The sequence below is a fragment of the Salmo salar genome, chromosome ssa15, assembly GCF_905237065.1.
Source record: "Salmo salar chromosome ssa15, Ssal_v3.1, whole genome shotgun sequence".
NCBI lineage: Eukaryota > Metazoa > Chordata > Actinopteri > Salmoniformes > Salmonidae > Salmo > Salmo salar.
Window position 1 is genome coordinate 66,889,094 of NC_059456.1, and position 20,538 is coordinate 66,909,631.

Here is a 20,538-nt window from a genome sequence, read left to right on the forward strand (position 1 = left end):
CACTGGTTCCATATGCAAAGTTCCACACACATTTTTCTTCGTAGTCCAAATAGGATGGTTCTGAACTCTAGATTCCGGCATCAATCTTCATTAGACCAATAGAAATTGAAAATGATTTGGTTTGTTTCATATCTGTCTCCCCCCACTCCTGTTGCTCTCATCTTCTTGCCCGTGTACTGAGGACATATGTGTTTTGCATAAGATATGGGAAATACAGTGACTTCAGCACCCGTATCTACAAAAACATCTACTGCAACGTTGTTAAACATCATGTTCACATATATTCCATTCAATTTCATATGTACACCAGCTGAGATGGGACGTAAGAGGGAGTCTGTTAGTTTACCTTCACAGCATCCAGCAGACTCTGCTGCTGAGACAGAGAGAGCTTCTTACATGTCTGCATCAACATTGTGTCATTGGGGCTGTTGTCTTGAATCCATTTTCCCTCAGACGGACCCTGCTTCTCCTGGCCACTTCTCATAAAAACACATTTTCTTTTCAGACATTCTCCAGGTTGAACACCAGGTTTCTCTTCTGCTGAACGAATAATGTTGTTGGTTTCACTCGGAAACTGCACAACTCTGATAACAGCCGGTTTATTATGTTGATTGATGTCTCTGTCCAGTCGTGACAACATGTCAATGACGTCACCATAGTTTTGTCTCTCCCAGTCATTAGTTGTGGAAACAAAAGTTTTTCGCAAATCATCATGTATGGATTGCATCAGCTGATGGGTGATTGCCCCATTTTTGGAGGAATTGAGTGTATCTTCATCTTCCATGTCAGGTAACCCACTGTGTCTAACCACCTCTGCTCTAAACACACACACACGCACACACGCACGCACGCACGCACACACACACACACACACACACACACACACACACACACACACACACACACACACACACTCTATAATATTGAACTCTGATGTGGTCAAATAAAGAAACCATTACAAAACAACTTATCACGGCAAAATTTGAAATAGGACACATGGTGAAACAACTTTGATGGGCTTCAACTCCGGCGCCACAGTCTTCGCCCTTTCAAACTTCTGTCAGACGAGACAAGGTACTGACCTTTAAGCAAAAAGTGACAAATTGAAACATTGTGTGCCCTCTGATATGACATTAATTGAAATCATAATAATTTCAGATATAATAGAATGTGATTGATAAACAAAAGGTTATTTCACTTGACCAGCTGTCCACCTCCTTGACAATTCCCCCGTCAGAAGGTTGATTTTGGCATTCATGTTCTTCACTCCGAAATGGCCAGCATGCATCTCGGTCAGCACGGCCTCCTCCTCCTTAGTAAAAATCACCCTCCTGTGTGGCTGGCCATCCTTCCCCCATAGGTACATATGATTGCCTAACAAGTTGGAAGAGAAGAGTTGTTGAAATACTCAAGTCTAAATATATTTGCACTGCCGTCTTTCTCTCTGCTTCTCTCTCTCCATCTCTCTTTCTCTGTCTTCCACTCTCTTCTCACCTCTCTCTCCCTCTCTCACTTTCATCCTTTCTTTCTCACTCCCCCCTCTGTCTGTCAAGCAAAGACACCTAGTTTACACCTATGCATTTGATCGATCAGGTTTAACTTATAGCTAGACACCTCAATATGACAGACATAATTATATCAGTGGAGGCTGCTGAGGCGAGGACGCCTCATAATAATGACTGGAATGGAGTAAATTGAATGGTATAAACCACACGGAAACCACGTTAGCCTCTGTACGCTAATGTAGATATTCCATAAAAAAATCTGCCGTTTCCAGCTACAATAGTTTGATACCATTCCATTTACTCCATTCCAGAAATTATTATGAGCCATCCTCCCCTCAGCAGCCTCCACTGAACTATATGTATAGCTAGCAACTCGCTAAATGGAAAATGGTTGTACACAGCTAAATCTGTCTAGTTATCTAATTGAAGTTAACTGCTTAACGTTACCCTGAATTGTGAATTTCTCTGAATATTGCGCCTCTTGTCGAGATCAGTGGTGTCTTCATAGTACTTTGCCTGGTTGGAAAGATAAAACAAAATCTCCTCGAGGGATGCCATTGAAGTGCAAGCTACATAGAAACAGAAAGCTGCAATAACAGTTACAGTAGCTTGCTTGCTAGCTAACTTAGGCAGGCTGAGGTATATAAGTACAGTAGCTAGCGACGTCAATCTATAAAAACAGCTTAAATTACATATCCCTATTTAACAATATGTACTTAAGACAAATACACGGTAAAGAAAGTGTTCTCTTTCCAGTCTTTTCGGTCCTCTGAAGCAGCAAGTAAGCAGCAGGTTGTCACCATCAAAAACACCATCCTTGGAGAGCAATTTTGAGGTAATAATTTTGCACGGACTGCCCGCATCCTCCTACGAGGTGAAATAGAGCCAAGCAACCAGCATAGCTTCGGACGCTTGGTTCATTACGTAATCCGGTCAGAATGTTGCAAGTTCTAGCAACAGCCGTAGCAAAAGAAGCTAGAACTCATCGAATCCCATTGTGACGTAGAGAGGGACGCTATTTGCCCGGGGGACACTATTTGGCATGACAGGCCCCCCCCGTGCACGTTTTGTTTTTTACACTAGCAGTACACAGCTGATTCAAATAACCAACTAATTATCAGGCTTAGAATATTTGAATCAGCTGTGTAGTGCTGAGGCAAAAAACTAAACGTGCACCGGGGGGCCCAGGATCGAGTTTGGGAAACATTATTGTTGTAGCCCCGGACAAGCACACCTTGTACTCGAGGACTGGAGTTGGGAAACACTTCCCTAGAGAAGAGGAAGGGAGAAGAGGTAGACGAGAGAGAGGATGATGAAAAGGAGGTAGGAGGAGAAGGAGGATGTGGAGAGAAGAATGGCTAACAGGCAGGACCAGGCTGAAGCTAGTGGTCGCTGTTAAGGTTTCCCCAAGTGGTCACACCCAGAGGAGAGTTCAGTAGAGCAGAGGCGAGTAGGGTAGAACAGAGCAGAGTCATTTAGAGTACAGCAGAGTAGAGTAGAGCAGAAAAGGTAGAGCAGAGGAGTGTAAGTGTATTTGTGCAGAAATGTCTGCCTTGGATGAAGAAGCAGCACTATCTCCTTGACTTCTTCTCACTTCTTCAATAAAAGACAAGAAGGTCAAGAGCCATGCGTCCTCCGAAACACGGCCCTGCCAAGCCGCATTGCTTCTTGACACACTGCTCGCTTAACCTTGACACACTGCTCGCTTAACCCGTAAGCCAGCCACACCAATGTGTCAGAGGAAACACCGTACAACTGGTGACCGTGTCAGCGTGTACATGCCCGGCCCGCCTCTGGACTCGCTAAAGCGCGATGGGTCAACGACATCCCGGCCGGCCGAACCCTCCCCTAGATGACACTGGGCCAGTTATGCGCCACCTCATGGGTCTCCCGGTTGCGGCTGGCTACGACACAGCCCGGGATCAAACCCGGGTCTGTAGTGACGCCTCAAGCACTGTGATGCAGTGCCTTAGACTGGTGCGCCACTCGGGAGGCCCACGTTTGTTATTTATTTTCATGAAAACATTTTTACTTCTTCTGCAATCCACAAACAAGCTGCATTCCTTGCAGCTTGGTTACAGTAGCAGTCAGGCTCTCCACCATCTTGTCTTGTGAAACTCTTTGCCCCAGATAGAACAATGAGACAGATATTTCACTGGATGTATAAATGTGAAGCATCCACCTGGCGTTTCCACTCACTACCAAATATAGCGGCCGGCAGTGGGAGAAGATGGAACGATGGATTTTGGCCGACATTCATCGATGAAACATTTGTCCTCAATAAAGTTTTCTGTTCCCAAAACTAGAATTTGTTACAAACAGAGTGGACTAAGTTTATTAGACTTTACCCTTTGCTAAAGTTTACAAAAATGGCTTTGTTTAGGAGTGCAAGGGCAAATTGAGTTATTGCACGTGCACATTCCACAGAGTAGGTGTTCTCTAATGGAAATATGAAAATACCTGCTAGAATGCACCAATAGGATCTTGCTAGCTCGTGCTTGTTCTGCCCACTATGACTCATTTTCCCCCCATTGGAAACGACAGAATGTGGTCTATCTTGGGTTTGTGATACACATCTTTGCCTATGCTTTCCGTCCAGTTAGCGGAACGAGATTGTGTGAAGATGACATATGGCGTCATGAAATACATCACGATGTGTACGGGAAACCGTCCAGTAGCGGAACGAGATTGCATAAAGATGACGTACGGTGTAATGAAATAGGTCACGACGTGTACGAGGCATGAGATTCATTTCAAGTGTAACGTTAATACCGGTGGTATGGAGAAACAGCTCTGAGGTTTAATGATGCTCCTACAGAGGTTCTAACGATTCATTTAGCCTTAAACTGCTGTTGGGAAACCGGGCCCTGATCTGGTAAAAGTAGGACATATAAAAACACATTGTAAATCTTGCAAAAACAAATGTTGCAAATAAATTGGTCTATTTACTGGCCTGCTACACCAGATGAAAAGTTACGGTTAACAGGTAAAAAAATGTTTTCTATTTCCACACACCATCACACACATACGGCTATAGTCAGCAGCAACCAAAATGGCTACAGAAACTACATCCACACATACCGGCACTATATGCCTACTGTCTTTATATTCCACTGGGAGAGTGTTCTCCTCATTGTGTCAGCCTCCCTGTGGATGAGTTCTAACGAGCCAGGAGGTTTGGTGACAGATAGACAGTAGCAGAGCAACTCTTCATTCTGTCAGATTTCCTCTTGAATTTATCACCAGTGTGATGAGAGGGTCTTTATGATTTCAATGGTCTCACATTCTGCCTACAGCTACATAGCCTACATGGAGTATCATTAGCCTCAAAATGTGTATTCTTTGACCATGGTCTATTTTTACCATGGTCAAATTCAAAAGAAAGTCCGCTACAATGCAAATTGTGCAGGGTAGGGGGTTAGTGAAATTATGTACATATGCACATTTGCTCTAATTTGCTCTCATTGTACAAATGATGAGAGGCAAACAGACGTGTGAATGTATGACACAGAGAGAAAGAGAGAGAAAGAGAGAGAGAGAGTGAGAGAGAGAGTGAGAGAGAGAGAGAGTGAGTGTGTGCGAGGGAGAGCTAGAGAGCACAAATTAAATCCCAGGGGCTGTCTAATATCATCAGTAAGGTGAATCTCTCAAACACTTTTATCTTCCCCCCAGTTTGTCCTGTTTTCACAGAGCCATGGACCTGACGGCAGAGTGTCATTGAAGCCACTAACAACATTTTCTATGACTTTTTAATCAGTCTGAAGTTTTCTTCCAAGTGAATTGCTCTCAGACTTTGATTGCCACGGTGTCCAGATTTGTTTGACATTCAGGGACGAGATGAGGATACTATTCATCAGCTTTGCCATCTTCTGTCTGTGGCTTCTACCAACGGTAAGCTACAGTATTTGACATTATTTTCACATGAGGGTTGGCAATAATTTTCAGATAAACTCTCTGTATAGCGTTTAGTAGCCGTTTAAGTAAACGTTGCTTTTGTAAAATTTCAAAAGTGGTTCGTCTTCGTGCCTGTTCATGCCTTCTTCATTTTGTGTATTCACATGCAGAGAAAAATCTGTGATTGTGGTGCGGATTTGAGAGGGAGAGTGAAAGCATAACTATAAATAAAATATTAAATTCCCATTATATAACAAATCCATCCCTGGGGCAAGAAAACAACAGGATCATATTGATTATCTGAATAATTATTCTGCTGAACATAGAGGGAGTATTTCAGTCCTCACACTACCACAAAGCCATAGGCTACAGATGGAAATCAATGATAAGACATTCTCTGTCTCTATGGTAGAGGTTGATAGTTATGAAGTTGTATGCTATGCAGAGATGTGTTGATAACATAGAATAATGGCTTTGGGTACACTGTAAAGGGGTTATCATGAATTGTAAAGTAGCTTACTGTCAGCTCGTGGCAAGAAAATTCTGTATTTCATATTACAGTACACTTCCTGTAATATAAATATTGTACCAAAGCATGTACTGTGTAATGACACACAGTACACAACTGTAAAATGGACTATTATACTGTCAATTGTAGTTTGTATTTCACAGAATTGTATTTTACAAGGGATTGGTGCAAGCCGATTAGCTGCTTGGTAAAGTGTTTAGTTTACAAATATTACAGAATATTACAGAATATTTGGTGTTTTATATCACTTGAACGTCTAAAGGCCTTAACAAAGACTTCCAAACGGGCAGCGTCTACAGGGCATAACAGACCAACCTTTTTTTTAGTCATACAGTTTAAACAGTTCAAGTTCAAATTCAATCTATCATTAATTTCAAATGCCAAATAATAAACAATTCCGACAATAAGCAATCAATTCAAATTAGGAAAACCAAATGGTCATCCAATCAAACGAAAACAGAAAAACTAAAGCAATCAATCAATCAAAAAGGAATCAGAAAAAATCTGTCAGTCAGTCCACAATGTGTCTGTGTCTTTGTGTTGGGGGGGGGGTCTTGTCTGGGCTGGCAGTTGCTGAAAGCAGGTGGCAGTTGTGCTAGGTCGGTGCGGTGTACAGGGTTGTTGCTGGATGTGGCTGGGACCGGGAAAACCTGGGTTGGTACTGGTGTTGGGGCCAGGACTGGAAGTCATGCTGGGACCGGGACTGGAGGATTGGTGCTGGGGACTGGGAAAAACAGGTTTAAAAGATGCTGCCACTCAAATCTGTCCCCGACTGTATACATGTTAAATTGACGGGGAATATAACTAGTGATGGGTTGTTTGCGAATCAGTCGGCTCTTGTAGGTAAACGTTGGGAGCCGGCTCGCATCAGAAGAGCTGAATCTATTTATAAAAATATGAATAATCAAAAGATTTAAATGAATAGAATTAATTAATTCAAAGAATGAACAAATAAATAAAATATCGGCCTAAATGCTCAAGTGCACACACATTTGTTCAGACTGTCTGCTCAGACTAACAGCCTCACCTGTTGTTCCTGTCAATCAGACACACAGTGTCAACCAATGAACCAAAGATGCGTGAGGGAGGGTCGAGCCAACTCACTCACAGTCACACACAGCAGCCGAGGAGAGAGAGGAAGGACAGCTGTGAATACAACAGCTGGATAATGAGTCAGAAGCACTGTAGCATTTGGATGCATTTTAATAATGTAGACAATGTTAGACCACAGTGTAGAATTTGCCAAAACAAAATCTCATATAAAGCCAGTTCTACGCACAACTTTACACTGGCATATACGAATTGTGCACCCAACTGTGAAGCTAGCTGTAGCAGAGCTTAGAGAAACTATCAGGCCTGCTAGTGATAGTGGTGGAGCCAGCACCTCCACACGTGGAGATGTATCCACTCAGTCAAGTAGGCCTACTCCACGACCCACAGCAACGCAGTCTTCTATGGACCAGTTTATGCCAAAGTCTATGTCTGTAGCAAAACAAGGCCAAATTGATATTGCATTGGCTAAAATGATTGCCACCGATTTCCAGCCATTTTTGCTCATGGATGACATATAATTTCTAAAACCTAGCAATAGTCTAAATCCAATGTACACAATTCCAAGCGGGAAAACCCTTTCAAAATCACGTATTCCACAACTGTACGAGAGCACACAGGCTACAGTGCGGGAAAGAGACCAAAAAGCTACTGCAGTTTGCCTTACCACTGACTGCTGGACATCAAGGGTAATCACTTCTTACATGTCGGTTACATGTCACTTCATTGAAGATTTTTCGATGTCTAGCTGTCTTCTGGACTGCTTTGAGTTCAGCGACAGACACACCTCAGAGAACTTGGCAGAAGAACTGTTGAGAGTGGCCAGAGAATGGCAAGCAGATGGAAAAGTGGTCTGTTGTGTTAGCGACAATGTAGCTAACATAACCAAAGCCATGAAAATTAATAAATGGACCCATCATCCATGTCTTGCCCACACAATCAATCTGATTGTAAGAGATGCTTTGAAGGTGATGAAGCCCACCGTGCACAAAGTGAAAGTAGCCATGGAATACATCCACAGGAGAACAGTAGGTGCTGAAAAACTAAAGTCTACACATTGCCAGATGGGGATACCTGAGCTAAGGCCTAAACAAGACTGCACTACAAGGTGGAATTCAACATTTTATATGTTGAAGCGGTTTATTGAGTCAAAGGATGCCATCATCTCTACCCTGGCCATTGCACCTGTTGATGCTCTGACCCAAGAGGAATGGGAGGTGGTGGTGGAGGTGTGCAGAGTCATGGAACCCTTTGAGCAGGTCACTGTGGAGATCAGTGGAGAGAGGTACAGTAAGCAGTTATTACTACATCATTATTTAATCCAGTATTATATATGTAGATGAACAGCAGATGAGAATGTAGTATCAGTAGACAAAACATTAACCTGAACTAATACTGTTCTCTCTTTTCAGCTATGTGACAGCCTCAAAAATGATACTCCTGTGTAAGGGTCTGCAGCGAATCCAGAGAGCCACCAGAGAGAAGCAAATGTAACCACAGGACATGTGACAGAGTTACGTTTAAGTTCCCTGCTCAGAACATTTAAATTTTAGTCATTTAGCAGATGCTCTTATCCAGAGCGACTTACAGTAGTGAATGCATACATTTCAATTCATTTCATACATTTCGTACTGGTCCCCCGTGGGAATCGAACCCACAACCCTGGTGTTGCAAACACCATGCTCTATCAACTGAGCCACAGGGAGTTGATGGACACCCTATGTTCATCAATGGACAGAAAGTTCCACAGAATGGAATATAATCACGTGCTATCAGAAACCGCTGCACTTGACCCCAGGTTTAAGAAGTTAGCCTTCAGTGATGCCAGAGCGATTGATGAGGCTCTTCAAAGAATAACCTCAGCAGCAGGGAGGGACAGTCCCAGCAGTCAGCTGGCTCAGGCACCAGGGCAACAGGAAGAAGAGGGATCAGATGGAGCAGAAGCACCAGCAGTAGTGCCACAAACATCTGCTGTTTGGATGCTGTTTTACGAGAGAGCAACTGGGGATGCAGCACGAAGGAATCCTTCAGCAGATGCCATAATGGAGGTCCGATCCTATTTGGAGGAGCCCTTCCTCCAAAAATCTGCAGATCCTCTGAGCTGGTGGAAGAACATGACCTCTTACTAAAGTCATGACAGGGAGACTGCATAGTGGCCACATCCGTTCCCTCTGAGAGGGTCTTCTCGAAAACGGGACAAATAATTACTGAGAGAAGAAACCGCATCAGCCCCTCGAAAGTGAGGCAGCTTGCATTTCTGAATGCAAATCTCTCATAAAACCAAAATATGGTCAGCATTGCTGTGTGCTGCTGGTTATAACATGGCAATAAGGGAGAGAGAGAAAAAAGGGACCAGTTTAAAGTTTTAAGTGGGATGCTGCAGTTTTGCACATTGTTATTTATTTTTCTTTGATATGGTGCAATATTCTATTATGCTGTTCAGATTGTATTCATTTTGAATGGTTAGATTTATATGCACTTGGATTATATACATTAAAAAGTTATACTTTAAATGCAAATGTTTAATAGCATTATTTTTCATAACAAACCAATGCATTTTTAAATACATTGTGGTTAAGGTAAAGCATGATTTCATTTAATAATGTAATTAGAATTGTTTTAACACCAATCATAGTAAAACTATCGTAAACTGTTTGAGTTGAAAAAAATACAAAACATGTTTTTTTTAAAAGAGCCATTTGGGAGCCTGAGCTGAGCCAAACAAACAAGCTCACTGAATAGAGCCAGGAATGCCCATCACTTAATATAACCAGATAGGAGTTAAATTGGTACAGCACTCTCACTCATGGGTGCAACAAAGGTAGCCTATTACAAGGCACGCCTCAAAATATGTTATTGAGCCAAAAACAACAACAACCATGCACCCACTAGTGGTCAAAAGGTTTTTGGCGCTCCAAAAATATGGTAAGGTACTGTAAACTGTGGGGTGGAATTACAGCACCATTCGAAAAACAGCAATCTTTCCCTTCCGACAACATTTTCCCACAATGCACCATAATGTTCAGTATACTGCAGTAAAACGTTTGAGTATTTTACTGCTGAAAATACAAGAAAATTACAGTATAATTGACAGTTTTCCATTACAGTGTAGAACTTCCTCAAAGTTAATTTGTCTTTATCTAAGTTATGATCTTATATTCAACATACCCCAGAAGACTCTGGTTCCCTCAAACTATCTCATGGTGATAAATAATTCCAAATGCTATGTGTGTCTATGCAGTTGTAAGTTCTGAAGTTGTTCACTTATGTAACAGCATGAATGAATCCTCCTGATGATTGCAATAAAGACACTGTTACCCACATTTAGCAATGATTTGTTATCAATGCACTGGATGAATAAGGTATTCATTTCAAATAATCCTATCAAAAGTTGAAGAACACATACTCTTATTGAATTGGGATCATTAGACAGACGGAATTTACGGATTCTACAGTCTCCATATTAATGCTATATTAAATCACTTTTTTTTATTCATGCACCAATAATAACTATAAATGTTATCATTTAATTGGCCTCGTCGGTCGCAAATTAACTCCATGTGCCTTTACAGTATACATCATCCTGAGGGTTGACAGCTGTGCCAGGTTAAACTGATCATTTTCTCAGCAAACACAATCTGGAGAAACATACAGTGCATTCATTGTTCACGGTAGAGTTGGTCTAACTCAGTTATGGCGCAACTCAGGTTGAGTGTTTTCTTCTGGCGGCTCAGCAAGAACCACAGTGAGCCTTAACAACAACATTTTGATGATCTATCCATTTACCAAAAGCAGCCTCTATTTTCTTTCCCCCAGCACCATTCTCATACATGACGATCATGTGAGTACACTAATGATTATTGCCCATGGAGTGGTGTGTAACACATGCACCATCTTTCACTGCCATCCCCATTACCATGAGCTGATGTTCCCCATGTAAGATTGTATTCTAACCCAGCCACGGCCAGACATACAGACAACCGGACACAGAGCCACGGACATGACTGTCAGTGTGTGGTGCTCAATTAGAGCTGGAGCATGGCTGACTTACCACCCTGCTAGTGGAGGAGATGAATGCAGTGGCTCAGAGTTCATTAGCCTGATGAGGGTTCTGTAATGGATCATTGGTTTGACAGTGGATTACAGACAGGAGAGTAGTTATGAGAAGGCATGCAGAGAAAAGAAATGTAGTTAAAGCTATACTATACGTTGATGAAGTGTAGGCTAATATACAGTGAGATGTGCTGGGTATATAGTAAGGATATATCATATTAGCCATCAATGGATGGGATTGGGATCATGCTATGCAGTATAATATTGGTCCTGTGGGCTTGGCATATAGTACACTGTAGCAGACGTTACAACCCACCGTTGTGTACTTAATCTCAGAAATATTGGATTGATAGAAAATCCTTATAACTGATGTGTTTATTAGTATTTATGGATTTTTATGGAACACGTCAATAAGTGTCATTATAAATGAGCTCAGTAAGTGTCATTATAAATGATTCATCCAAAGATAATTGAGGAACACTATTCCCTTTCTATTTAAGCCTGAAAATAATTGAGGTGGAATGTTGCCAGTTCCAATTTAAAGAAAAGAGACATATTATGCCACGGCCATGAGTTTATCTGTTTCCTAATCTTGATCACTGATCACGAAATCGCCAAGAACTCCTTCAATGTTTCGTTTTTCTAAATCACAAGTGTGTGTGTGTGCGTGCGTGCGTACGTGCGTGCGTACATGTGTGTTGCTCTTGGCTGCTGTAATATTTCTGTAGCTGACAACTATCAAACAGATAACAGATGGCTGCAGCAGAGGACATGGAGCCAAGCTGACTTCACACTCAGCTGTGTCTGACAGTCACCATTTACATGAGCACTTAGTGCAGCAGAGTCTATACTCTCCAACTATATGTTACAATCAACCTACCAATTACACACTCCTGGGCCACAACGGCTCGGGGCAAGAACAAAGAGACTGTATCCAATGTCTTTTGGAGTGGATAATGGATCGATGAGATTAACTATCTTTTTATACATTTTCATGAGCTCGTGGCATCATCCCATCATTTTAATAATGTCTTTGTCAATTCCTCATTAACACTCATGTACTCTTAATTGTATTTTTAGGATCATGTGGGAACTGATCAATATATTTCTACCTTTACTTTATCAAGGTTACATCCATATCAAGCCCCCAGGCATGTGAAGATTGACAGCAATTCATTAGAGACAAAGAGAGAGACGGACTGAAAAAATACAAAAAACTTATCCTTCATTCATCTATCCGTAGGTGCAGGAGGAGGATGCTGGGAAGACCTTGGACTATCTGAACCTCAACCCAAATGTTGACCACACCTCACAGCCCCTTACCTATGAAATAGGAAGGAGGGGGGAAGAAGGAAACCTTGGAGCTGCAATGAAAGTCAAACACCTTTCAAAAGATGTATCCACCAAGCCTAAGGCCTCCAGCTATAGCTCTGTGGGCCCATATGGCTGGTCACAGAACCTCTCCCTCCCCTTGGATCAGTCACCGTTTCGCTCCAAATCCAAGCCCCCCATAAAAACACCTATCAAGGTCAAGAAGACCTTTGGCTGGGGCAATTTCTACCTCAACATCAAAACCATCAAGTTCAGCCTGCTGGTGACAGGTAAGATAGTGGACCACATCAACGGCACCTTCAGTGTGTACTTCCGCCACAACTCGTCCCGCCTGGGGAATATCTCAGTGAGCATCGTTCCTCCCTCCAAAGCCGTGGAATGGGAGGATGTGGGACGCCCGAAACACCAGTTCCAGAGTCAGCCGCAGTCCACCCCCAATGAGCACCAGCAGGAGATGAAGGCCCTCAACTGCGTGGTGGAGTACCAGAGGACCAACAGAGCCAAGAAAACAAAGCCATGCCTCTACGATCCCTCCCAGACCTGCTACTCAGAACACACCCAGTCTCACGCCGCTTGGATCTGTGCCAAGCCCTTCAAGGTCATCTGTGTATTCATCTTTTTTCACAGCACCGACTACAAACTGGCACAGAAGGTCTGTCCAGACTACAACTTCCAGGCTGATCTCCAGCACTTTGGAAGACGAGGATAGTGGATGAACTAGGCGGGTTATTAAAGCATGTTTTTCTTCATCTCCTTTATCACTGGAGAAAGGGGTTTGTTTTGAACAGGTCATGATGAACCTCTTGGGTGGCCCAACACAGACATTCAGATGGAGAGATTTGCTTGGTAGAATGGAAGTCGTCAGCACCTGGATAATATTTTGAAAATACACCACTGAAGGGTAGAAGATTTACAGAAGATCAAGTAGTGGTTGTTATTGGGAACAAGTGTGATATTTAGTCATTTTGCTAACTGTATTTGGGGTCAAATATTGACTTGGTTGGAGTAATGCTCCATGTGCATGCCAAAGCAGCTGGTATTAGCACAACAATAATTCCTGCTTTTTTACTACTGTAATTATGTTTGTGTAAATTGTCTGCTTTTTTTGTCACACATTGCCCATCTGTGATGGCCCTTACATTAACCTTTTCACTACTCATTTGGGGACATATTGCAAGCAAGACAACGCATCTACACAAAGAAAATGTCAACCTAACAAACTGCTTAATGTCTGTGAGTTGAGTGGACTTCAAAAGGAAAATAATTTGAGCTAATTTTGATGGTTGTTTTAGCTGAATTTCAACAAGCTTGTTGAGTAAATTACAAATGTATGTTTGCTCAAAACCACTTAAAATCACGCTCATCGTTATCACATTTCCCAGGGTGCTCTATTGCAGGTTGATTTTCAGAATTGTTTGCTTCAATACCTGTGTTGTTTGTACATTGACTGGTTGATTAATCGTACGCTACACAAACATAAATAACATACTTTTTCCCAATCTAATCCAACCTGTTAGTAGTTGGGTTTATTACACCCTTTACTGAGATGTTAATCTCATTTAACCCAGAACCAGGGCGTAGCCACCCATTGGAGAGCCAGGCCCACCCAATCAGATTGAGTAACAACCAAAAATATGTATATATATATATATATATATACACACTGAACAAAAATTTGAACACATGTAAAGTGTTGGTCCCATGTTTCATGAGCTGAAATAAAATATCCCAGAAATGTTCCATATGAACAAAAACATTATTTCTCTCAAATTTGTGCACACATTTGTTTTCATCCCTGTTATTAAGCATTTTTCTTTTGCCAAGATAATCCATCCCCCTGACATGTGTGGCATATTAAGAAGCTGATTAAACAGCATGATCATTACACAGGTGAACCTTGTGCTGGGGACAATAAAAGGCCACACTAAAATGTGCAGTTTTGTCACACAACACAATGCCACAGATGTCTCAAGTATTGAGTTAGTGTGCAAGTGGCATGCTGACTGCAGGCATGTTCATCCGTGTCAGGTAATTAAATGTTAATTTCTCTACCATAAGCCATCTCCAACATCGTTTTAGGGAATTTGGCAGCACATCCAACCGGCCTCACAACTGTAGACCACGTGTAATCACGCCAGCCCAGGACATCCACATCCGGTTTCTTCACCTGCGGCATCGTCTGTGACCAGCCACCCGGACAGCTGATGATACTGCATTTGCAAAACCGAAGAATATCTGCATTAACTGTCAGAAACCATCTCAGGAAAGCTCATCTGTGTGCTCGTCATCGTCACCAGGGTCTTCACCTGACTGCAGTCTGGCGTTGTAAGAAACTCAGTGGGCAAATGCTCACCTTCGATGGCAACTGGCACGCTGGAGAAGTATGCTCTTCACGTATGAATCACGTTTTAACTTTACCTGGCAGATGGCAGACCCTGGTATGGTGTCGTGTAGGGTGAGCAGTTTTCTGATGTCAACGTTGTGAACAGAATACCCCATTGTGGCAGTGGATTTATGTTATGGGCAGGTATAAGCTACGGACAACAAACACAATTGCAATTTCACAGAGATACCGTGACGAGATCCTGAGAACCACTGTCGTGCCATTCATTCGCCACCATCACCTCATGTTTCAGCATAATAATGCACATGTCGCAAGGATCTGTACACAATTCCTGGAGACTGAAAATGTCCCAGTTCTTCCATGGCCTGCATACTCACCAGAAAGGTCACCCATTGAGCATGTTTGAGATGCTCTGGATCGACATGTACGACAGCGTGTTCCAATTCCCACCAATATCCAGAAACTTCGCACAGCCATTGAAGAGGAGTGGGACAACATTCCACAGGCCACAATCAACAAATTGATCAACTCTATGAGAACAAGATATGTCGCACTGCATGAGGCAAATGATGGTCATACCAGACACTGACTAGTTTTCTTATCCACACCCCAACTTTTTTTTTAAGGTATCTCTACCAACAGATGCATATCTATTCCCCAGTCATGTGAAATCCATAGATTAGGGCCTAATGAATTTATTTGAATTGACAGATTTCCTTATGTGAACTGTAACTCAGTAAAATCTCTCTCTATATACACAGCTCAAAAAAATTAAGGGAACACTAAAATAACACATCCTAGATCTGAATGAATGAAATAATCTTATTAAATACTTTTTTCTTTACATAGTTGAATGTGCTGACAACAAAATCACACAAAAATAATCAATGGAAATCCAATTTATCAACCCATGGAGGTCTGGATTTGGAGTCACACTCAAAATTAAAGTGGAAAACCACACTACAGGCTGATCCAACTTTGATGTAATGTCCTTAAAACAAGTCAAAATGAGGCTCAGTAGTGTGTGTGGCCTCCACGTGCCTGTATGACCTCCCTACAACGCATGCTCCTGATGAGGTGGCGGATGGTCTCCTGAGGGATCTCCTCCCAGACCTGGACTAAAGCATCCGCCAACTCCTGGACAGTCTGTGGTGCAACGTGGCGTTGGTGGATGGAACGAGACATGATGTCCCAGATGTGCTCAATTGGATTCAGGTCTGGGGAACGGGCGGGCCAGTCCATAGCATCAATGCCTTCCTCTTGCAGGAACTGTTGACACACTCCAGCCACATGAGGTCTAGCATTGTCTTGCATTAGGAGGAACCCAGGGCCAACCACACCAGCATATGGTCTCACAAGTTGTCTGAGGATCTCATCTCGGTACCTAATGACAGTCAGGCTACCTCTGGCGAGCACATGGAGGGCTGTGCGGCCCCCCAAAGAAATGCCACCCCACACCATGACTGACCCACCGCCAAACCGGTCATGCTGGAGGATGTTGCAGGCAGCAGAACGTTCTCCACGGTGTCTCCAGACTCTGTCACGTCTGTCACGTACTCAGTGTGAACCTGCTTTCATCTGTGAAGAGCACAGGGCGCCAGTGGCAAGTTTTGCCAATCTTGGTGTTCTCTGGCAAATGCCAAACGTCCTGCACGGTGTTGGGCTGTAAGCACAACCCCCACCTGTGGACGTTGGGCCCTCATACCACCCTCATGGAGTCTGTTTCTGACTGTTTGAGCAGACACATGCACATTTGTGGCCTGCTGGAGGTCATTTTGCAGGGCTCTGGCAGTGCTCCTCCTGCTCCTCCTTGCACAAAGGCAGAGGTAGCGGTCCTGCTGCTGGGTTGTTGCCCTCCTACGGCCTCCTTCACGTCTCCTGATGTACTGGCCTGTCTCCTGGTAGCGCCTCCATGCTCTGGACACTACGCTGACAGACACAGCAAACCTTCTTGCCACAGCTCGCATTGATGTGCCATCCTGGATGAGCTGCACTACCTGAGCCACTTGCGTGGGTTGTAGACTCCGTCTCATGCTACCACTAGAGTGAAAGCACCGCCAGCATTCAAAAGTGACCAAAACATCAGCCAGGAAGCATAGGAACTGAGAAGTGGTCTGTGGTCACCACCTGCAGAACCACTCCTTTATTGGGGGTGTCTTGCTAATTGCCTATAATTTCCACCTGTTGTCTATTCCATTTGCACAACAGCATGTGAAATTTATTGTCAGTCAGTGTTGCTTCCTAAGTGGACAGTTAGATTTCACAGAAGTGTGATTGACTTGGAGTTACATTGTGTTGTTTAAGTGTTCCCTTGATTTTTTTGAGCAGTGTATATATACAGTGATGATTAAACAGCATGATCATTACACAGGTGAACCTTGTCCTGGGGAAAATAAAAGGCCACACTAAAATGTGCAGTTTTGTCACACAACACAATGCCACAGATGTCTCAAGTTTTGAGTTAGTGTGCAAGTGGCATGCTGACTGCAGGCATGTCCACCAGAGCTGTTGCCAGGTAATTAAATGTTCATTTCTCTACCTATGCATTTTTGTAAATAACTGCTGGTGCACGATATCTAAGGAAGTCTCGAGCTATTGCTCACCTGAGGTAGAGTATCTCATGATAAGCTGTCGACCACACTATCTACCTAGAGAGTTTTCATATGTATTTTTTGTAGCTGTTTACATATCACCACAGAGTGAGGTTGGCACTAAGACAGCATTGAATGAGCTGTATTCCACCATAAGCAAACAAGAAAATGCTCACTCAGAGGCGGCGCTCCTAGTAGCCGGGGACTTTAATGCTGTCACAACTTCCGCCGAAGTCGGTCCCTCTCCTTGTTCGGGCGGCGTTCGGCGGTCGACGTCACCGGCTTTCTAGCCACCGTCGATCCACTTTTCATTTTCCATTTGTTCTGTGTTTATCTCACACACCTGGCTTCACTCAACTAATTACTTGTTTATTATTTTAACCCTCTGTTCCCCATGTTGTGTTTGTGAGTGATTGTTTATTTGTAATTCGGTCCGTCTTTGTGGGCTCATATGTTACTTTGTATATTTGCATTTTTTGAGTAAAGTACGTTGATTACTCAACTCTGCTGTCCTGCGCCTGACTCTCTACACCAGCTACACACAGGACCCTTACAAATGCAGGGAATCTTAAATCCGTTTTACCACATTTCTATCAGCATGTTAAATGTGCAACCAGAGGGAGAAAAAAAACTCTGGACCATCTTAACTCCACACACAGAGATGCATACAAAGCTCTCCCTCGCCCTTCATTTGGCAATCTGACCATAATTCTATCCTCCTGATTCCTGCTTACAAGCAAAAATGAACGCAGGAAGCACCAGTGACTAGATCAATAAAAAAGTGGCCAGATGAAGCCGATGCTAAGCTACATGACCGTTTTGCAAGCACAGACTGGAATATGTTCCGGGATTCCTCAAATGGCATTGAGGAGTACACCACATCAGTCATTGGCTTCATCAATAAGTGCATTAATGTCGTCATCCCCCCAGTGACCGTACGTACAAACCCCATTGAGAAGCCATGGATTACAGGCAACATTCGCACTGAGCTAAAGGCTAGAGCTGCCGCTATCAAGGAGCGGGACTCTAACCCAGAAGCCTATAAGAAATCTCTCTATTCCCTCCGATGAACCATCAAACAGGCAAAGCATCAATACAGAACTAAGATCGAATCATACTACACTGGCTCTGATGCTCATCAGATGTAGCAGGACTTGCAAACCATTACAGACTACAAAGGGAAGCACAGCCAAGAGCTGCCCAGTGACACGAGCCTACCAGACGAGCTAAACTACTTCTATGCTCGCTTCGAGGCAAATAACACTGAAACATGCATGAGAGCACCAGCTGTTCCAGAAGACTGTGTGATCAACCTCTCCACTTACGATATGAGTAAGACAGGTCAACATTCACAAGGCCGCAGGGCCAGATGGATTACCAGGACATGTACTGCCAGCATGCGCTAACCAACTGGCAAGTGTCTTCACTGATATGTTCAAGTGCTCCCTGTCCGAGTCTGTAACACCAACATGTTTTAAGCAGACCACCATAGTGCCTGTGCCCAAGAACACTAAGGTAACCTGCCTAAATGACTACCGACCCGTAGCACTCACATCTGTAGCCATGAAATGCTTTATCCCAGAAACCCTAGACCCACTCCAATTTGCATACCGCCCCAACAGATCCACAGATGATGCAATCTCCTGTATATAGTCTCACTTTTGTTATTTTACTGCTTCTCTTTAATTAATTGTTACATTGTTACTAACCACCTCTCCTTTTACTGTAACATCCTCCTCCTCTTTCACTCTGTTGTATTCGGCGCATGTGACTAATAACATTTGATTTACAGTATATATACTGCTTCCTCCTCTTTCTCTTCCACCTCTCCTTTTACTGTAACATCCTCCTCCTCTTTCACTCTGTTGTATTCGGCGCATGTGACTAATAACATTTGATTTACAGTATATACAGTGCCTTGCGAAAGTATTCGGCCCCCTTGAACTTTTCGACCATTTGCCACATTTCAGGCTTCAAACATAAAGATATAAAACTGTAATTTTTTGTGAAGAATCAACAACAAGTGGGACACAATCATGAAGTGGAACGAAATTTATTGGATATTTCAAACTTTTTTAACAAATACAAAACTGAAAAATTGGCCGTGCAAAATTATTCAGCCCCTTTACTTTCAGTGCAGCAAACTCTCTCCAGAAGTTCAGTGAGGATCTCTGAATGATCCAATGTTGACCTAAATGACTAATGATGATAAATAGAATCCACCTGTGTGTAATCAAGTCTCCGTATAAATGCACCTGCTCTGTGATAGTCTCAGAGGTCCGTTTAAAGCGCAGAGAGCATCATGAAGAACAAGGAACACACCAGGCAGGTCCGAGATACTGTTGTGGAGAAGTTTAAAGCCGGATTTGGATACAAAAAGATTTCCCAAGCTTTAAACATCCCAAGGAGCACTGTGCAAGCGATAATATTGAAATGGAAGGAGTATCAGACCACTGCAAATCTACGAAGACCCGGCCATCCCTCTAAACTTTCAGCTCATACAAGGAGAAGACTGATCAGAGATGCAGCCAAGAGGCCCATGATCACTCTGGATGAACTGCAGAGATCTACAGCTGAGGTGGGAGACTCTGTCCATAGGACAACAATCAGTCGTATACTGCACAAATCTGGCCTTTATGGAAGAGTGGCAAGAAGAAAGCCATTTCTTAAAGATATCCATAAAAAGTGTCATTTAAAGTTTGCCACTAGCCACCTGGGAGACACACCAAACATGTGGAAGAAGGTGCTCTGGTCAGATGAAACCAAAATCGAACTTTTTGGCAACAATGCAAAACGTTATGTTTGGCGTAAAAGCAACACAGCTCATCACCCTGAACACACCATCCCCACTGTCAAACATGGTGGTGGCAGCATCATGGTTTGGGCCTGCTTTTCTTCAGCAGGGGCAGGGAAGATGGTTAAAATTGATGGGAAGATGGATGGAGCCAAATACAGGACCATTCTGGAAGAAAACCTGATGGAGTCTGCAAAAGACCTGAGACTGGGACGGAGATTTGTCTTCCAACAAGGCAATGATCCAAAACATAAAGCAAAATCTACAATGGAATGGTTCACAAATAAACATATCCAGGTGTTAGAATGGCCAAGTCAAAGTCCAGACCTGAATCCAATCGAGAATCTGTGGAAAGAACTGAAAACTGCTGTTCACAAACACTCTCCATCCAACCTCACTGAGCTCGAGCTGTTTTGCAAGGAGGAATGGGCAAAAATGTCAGTCTC

At 43.1% G+C, this 20,538-nt stretch overlaps 1 protein-coding gene across 1 annotated transcript; it reads left to right on the forward strand.

Moving 5' to 3' along the window:
* Positions 1-5,131: 5,131 nt before the first annotated feature.
* LOC106571970 (neurexophilin-2-like) lies at positions 5,132-14,170 on the forward strand. The gene is made up of 2 exons (XM_014145588.2): positions 5,132-5,396; positions 12,275-14,170. The coding sequence occupies exons 1-2, from the start codon at positions 5,343-5,345 to the stop codon at positions 13,070-13,072; spliced, it is 852 nt and encodes a 283-aa protein (XP_014001063.1). The 5' UTR covers positions 5,132-5,342; the 3' UTR covers positions 13,073-14,170.
* Positions 14,171-20,538: the final 6,368 nt, after the last annotated feature.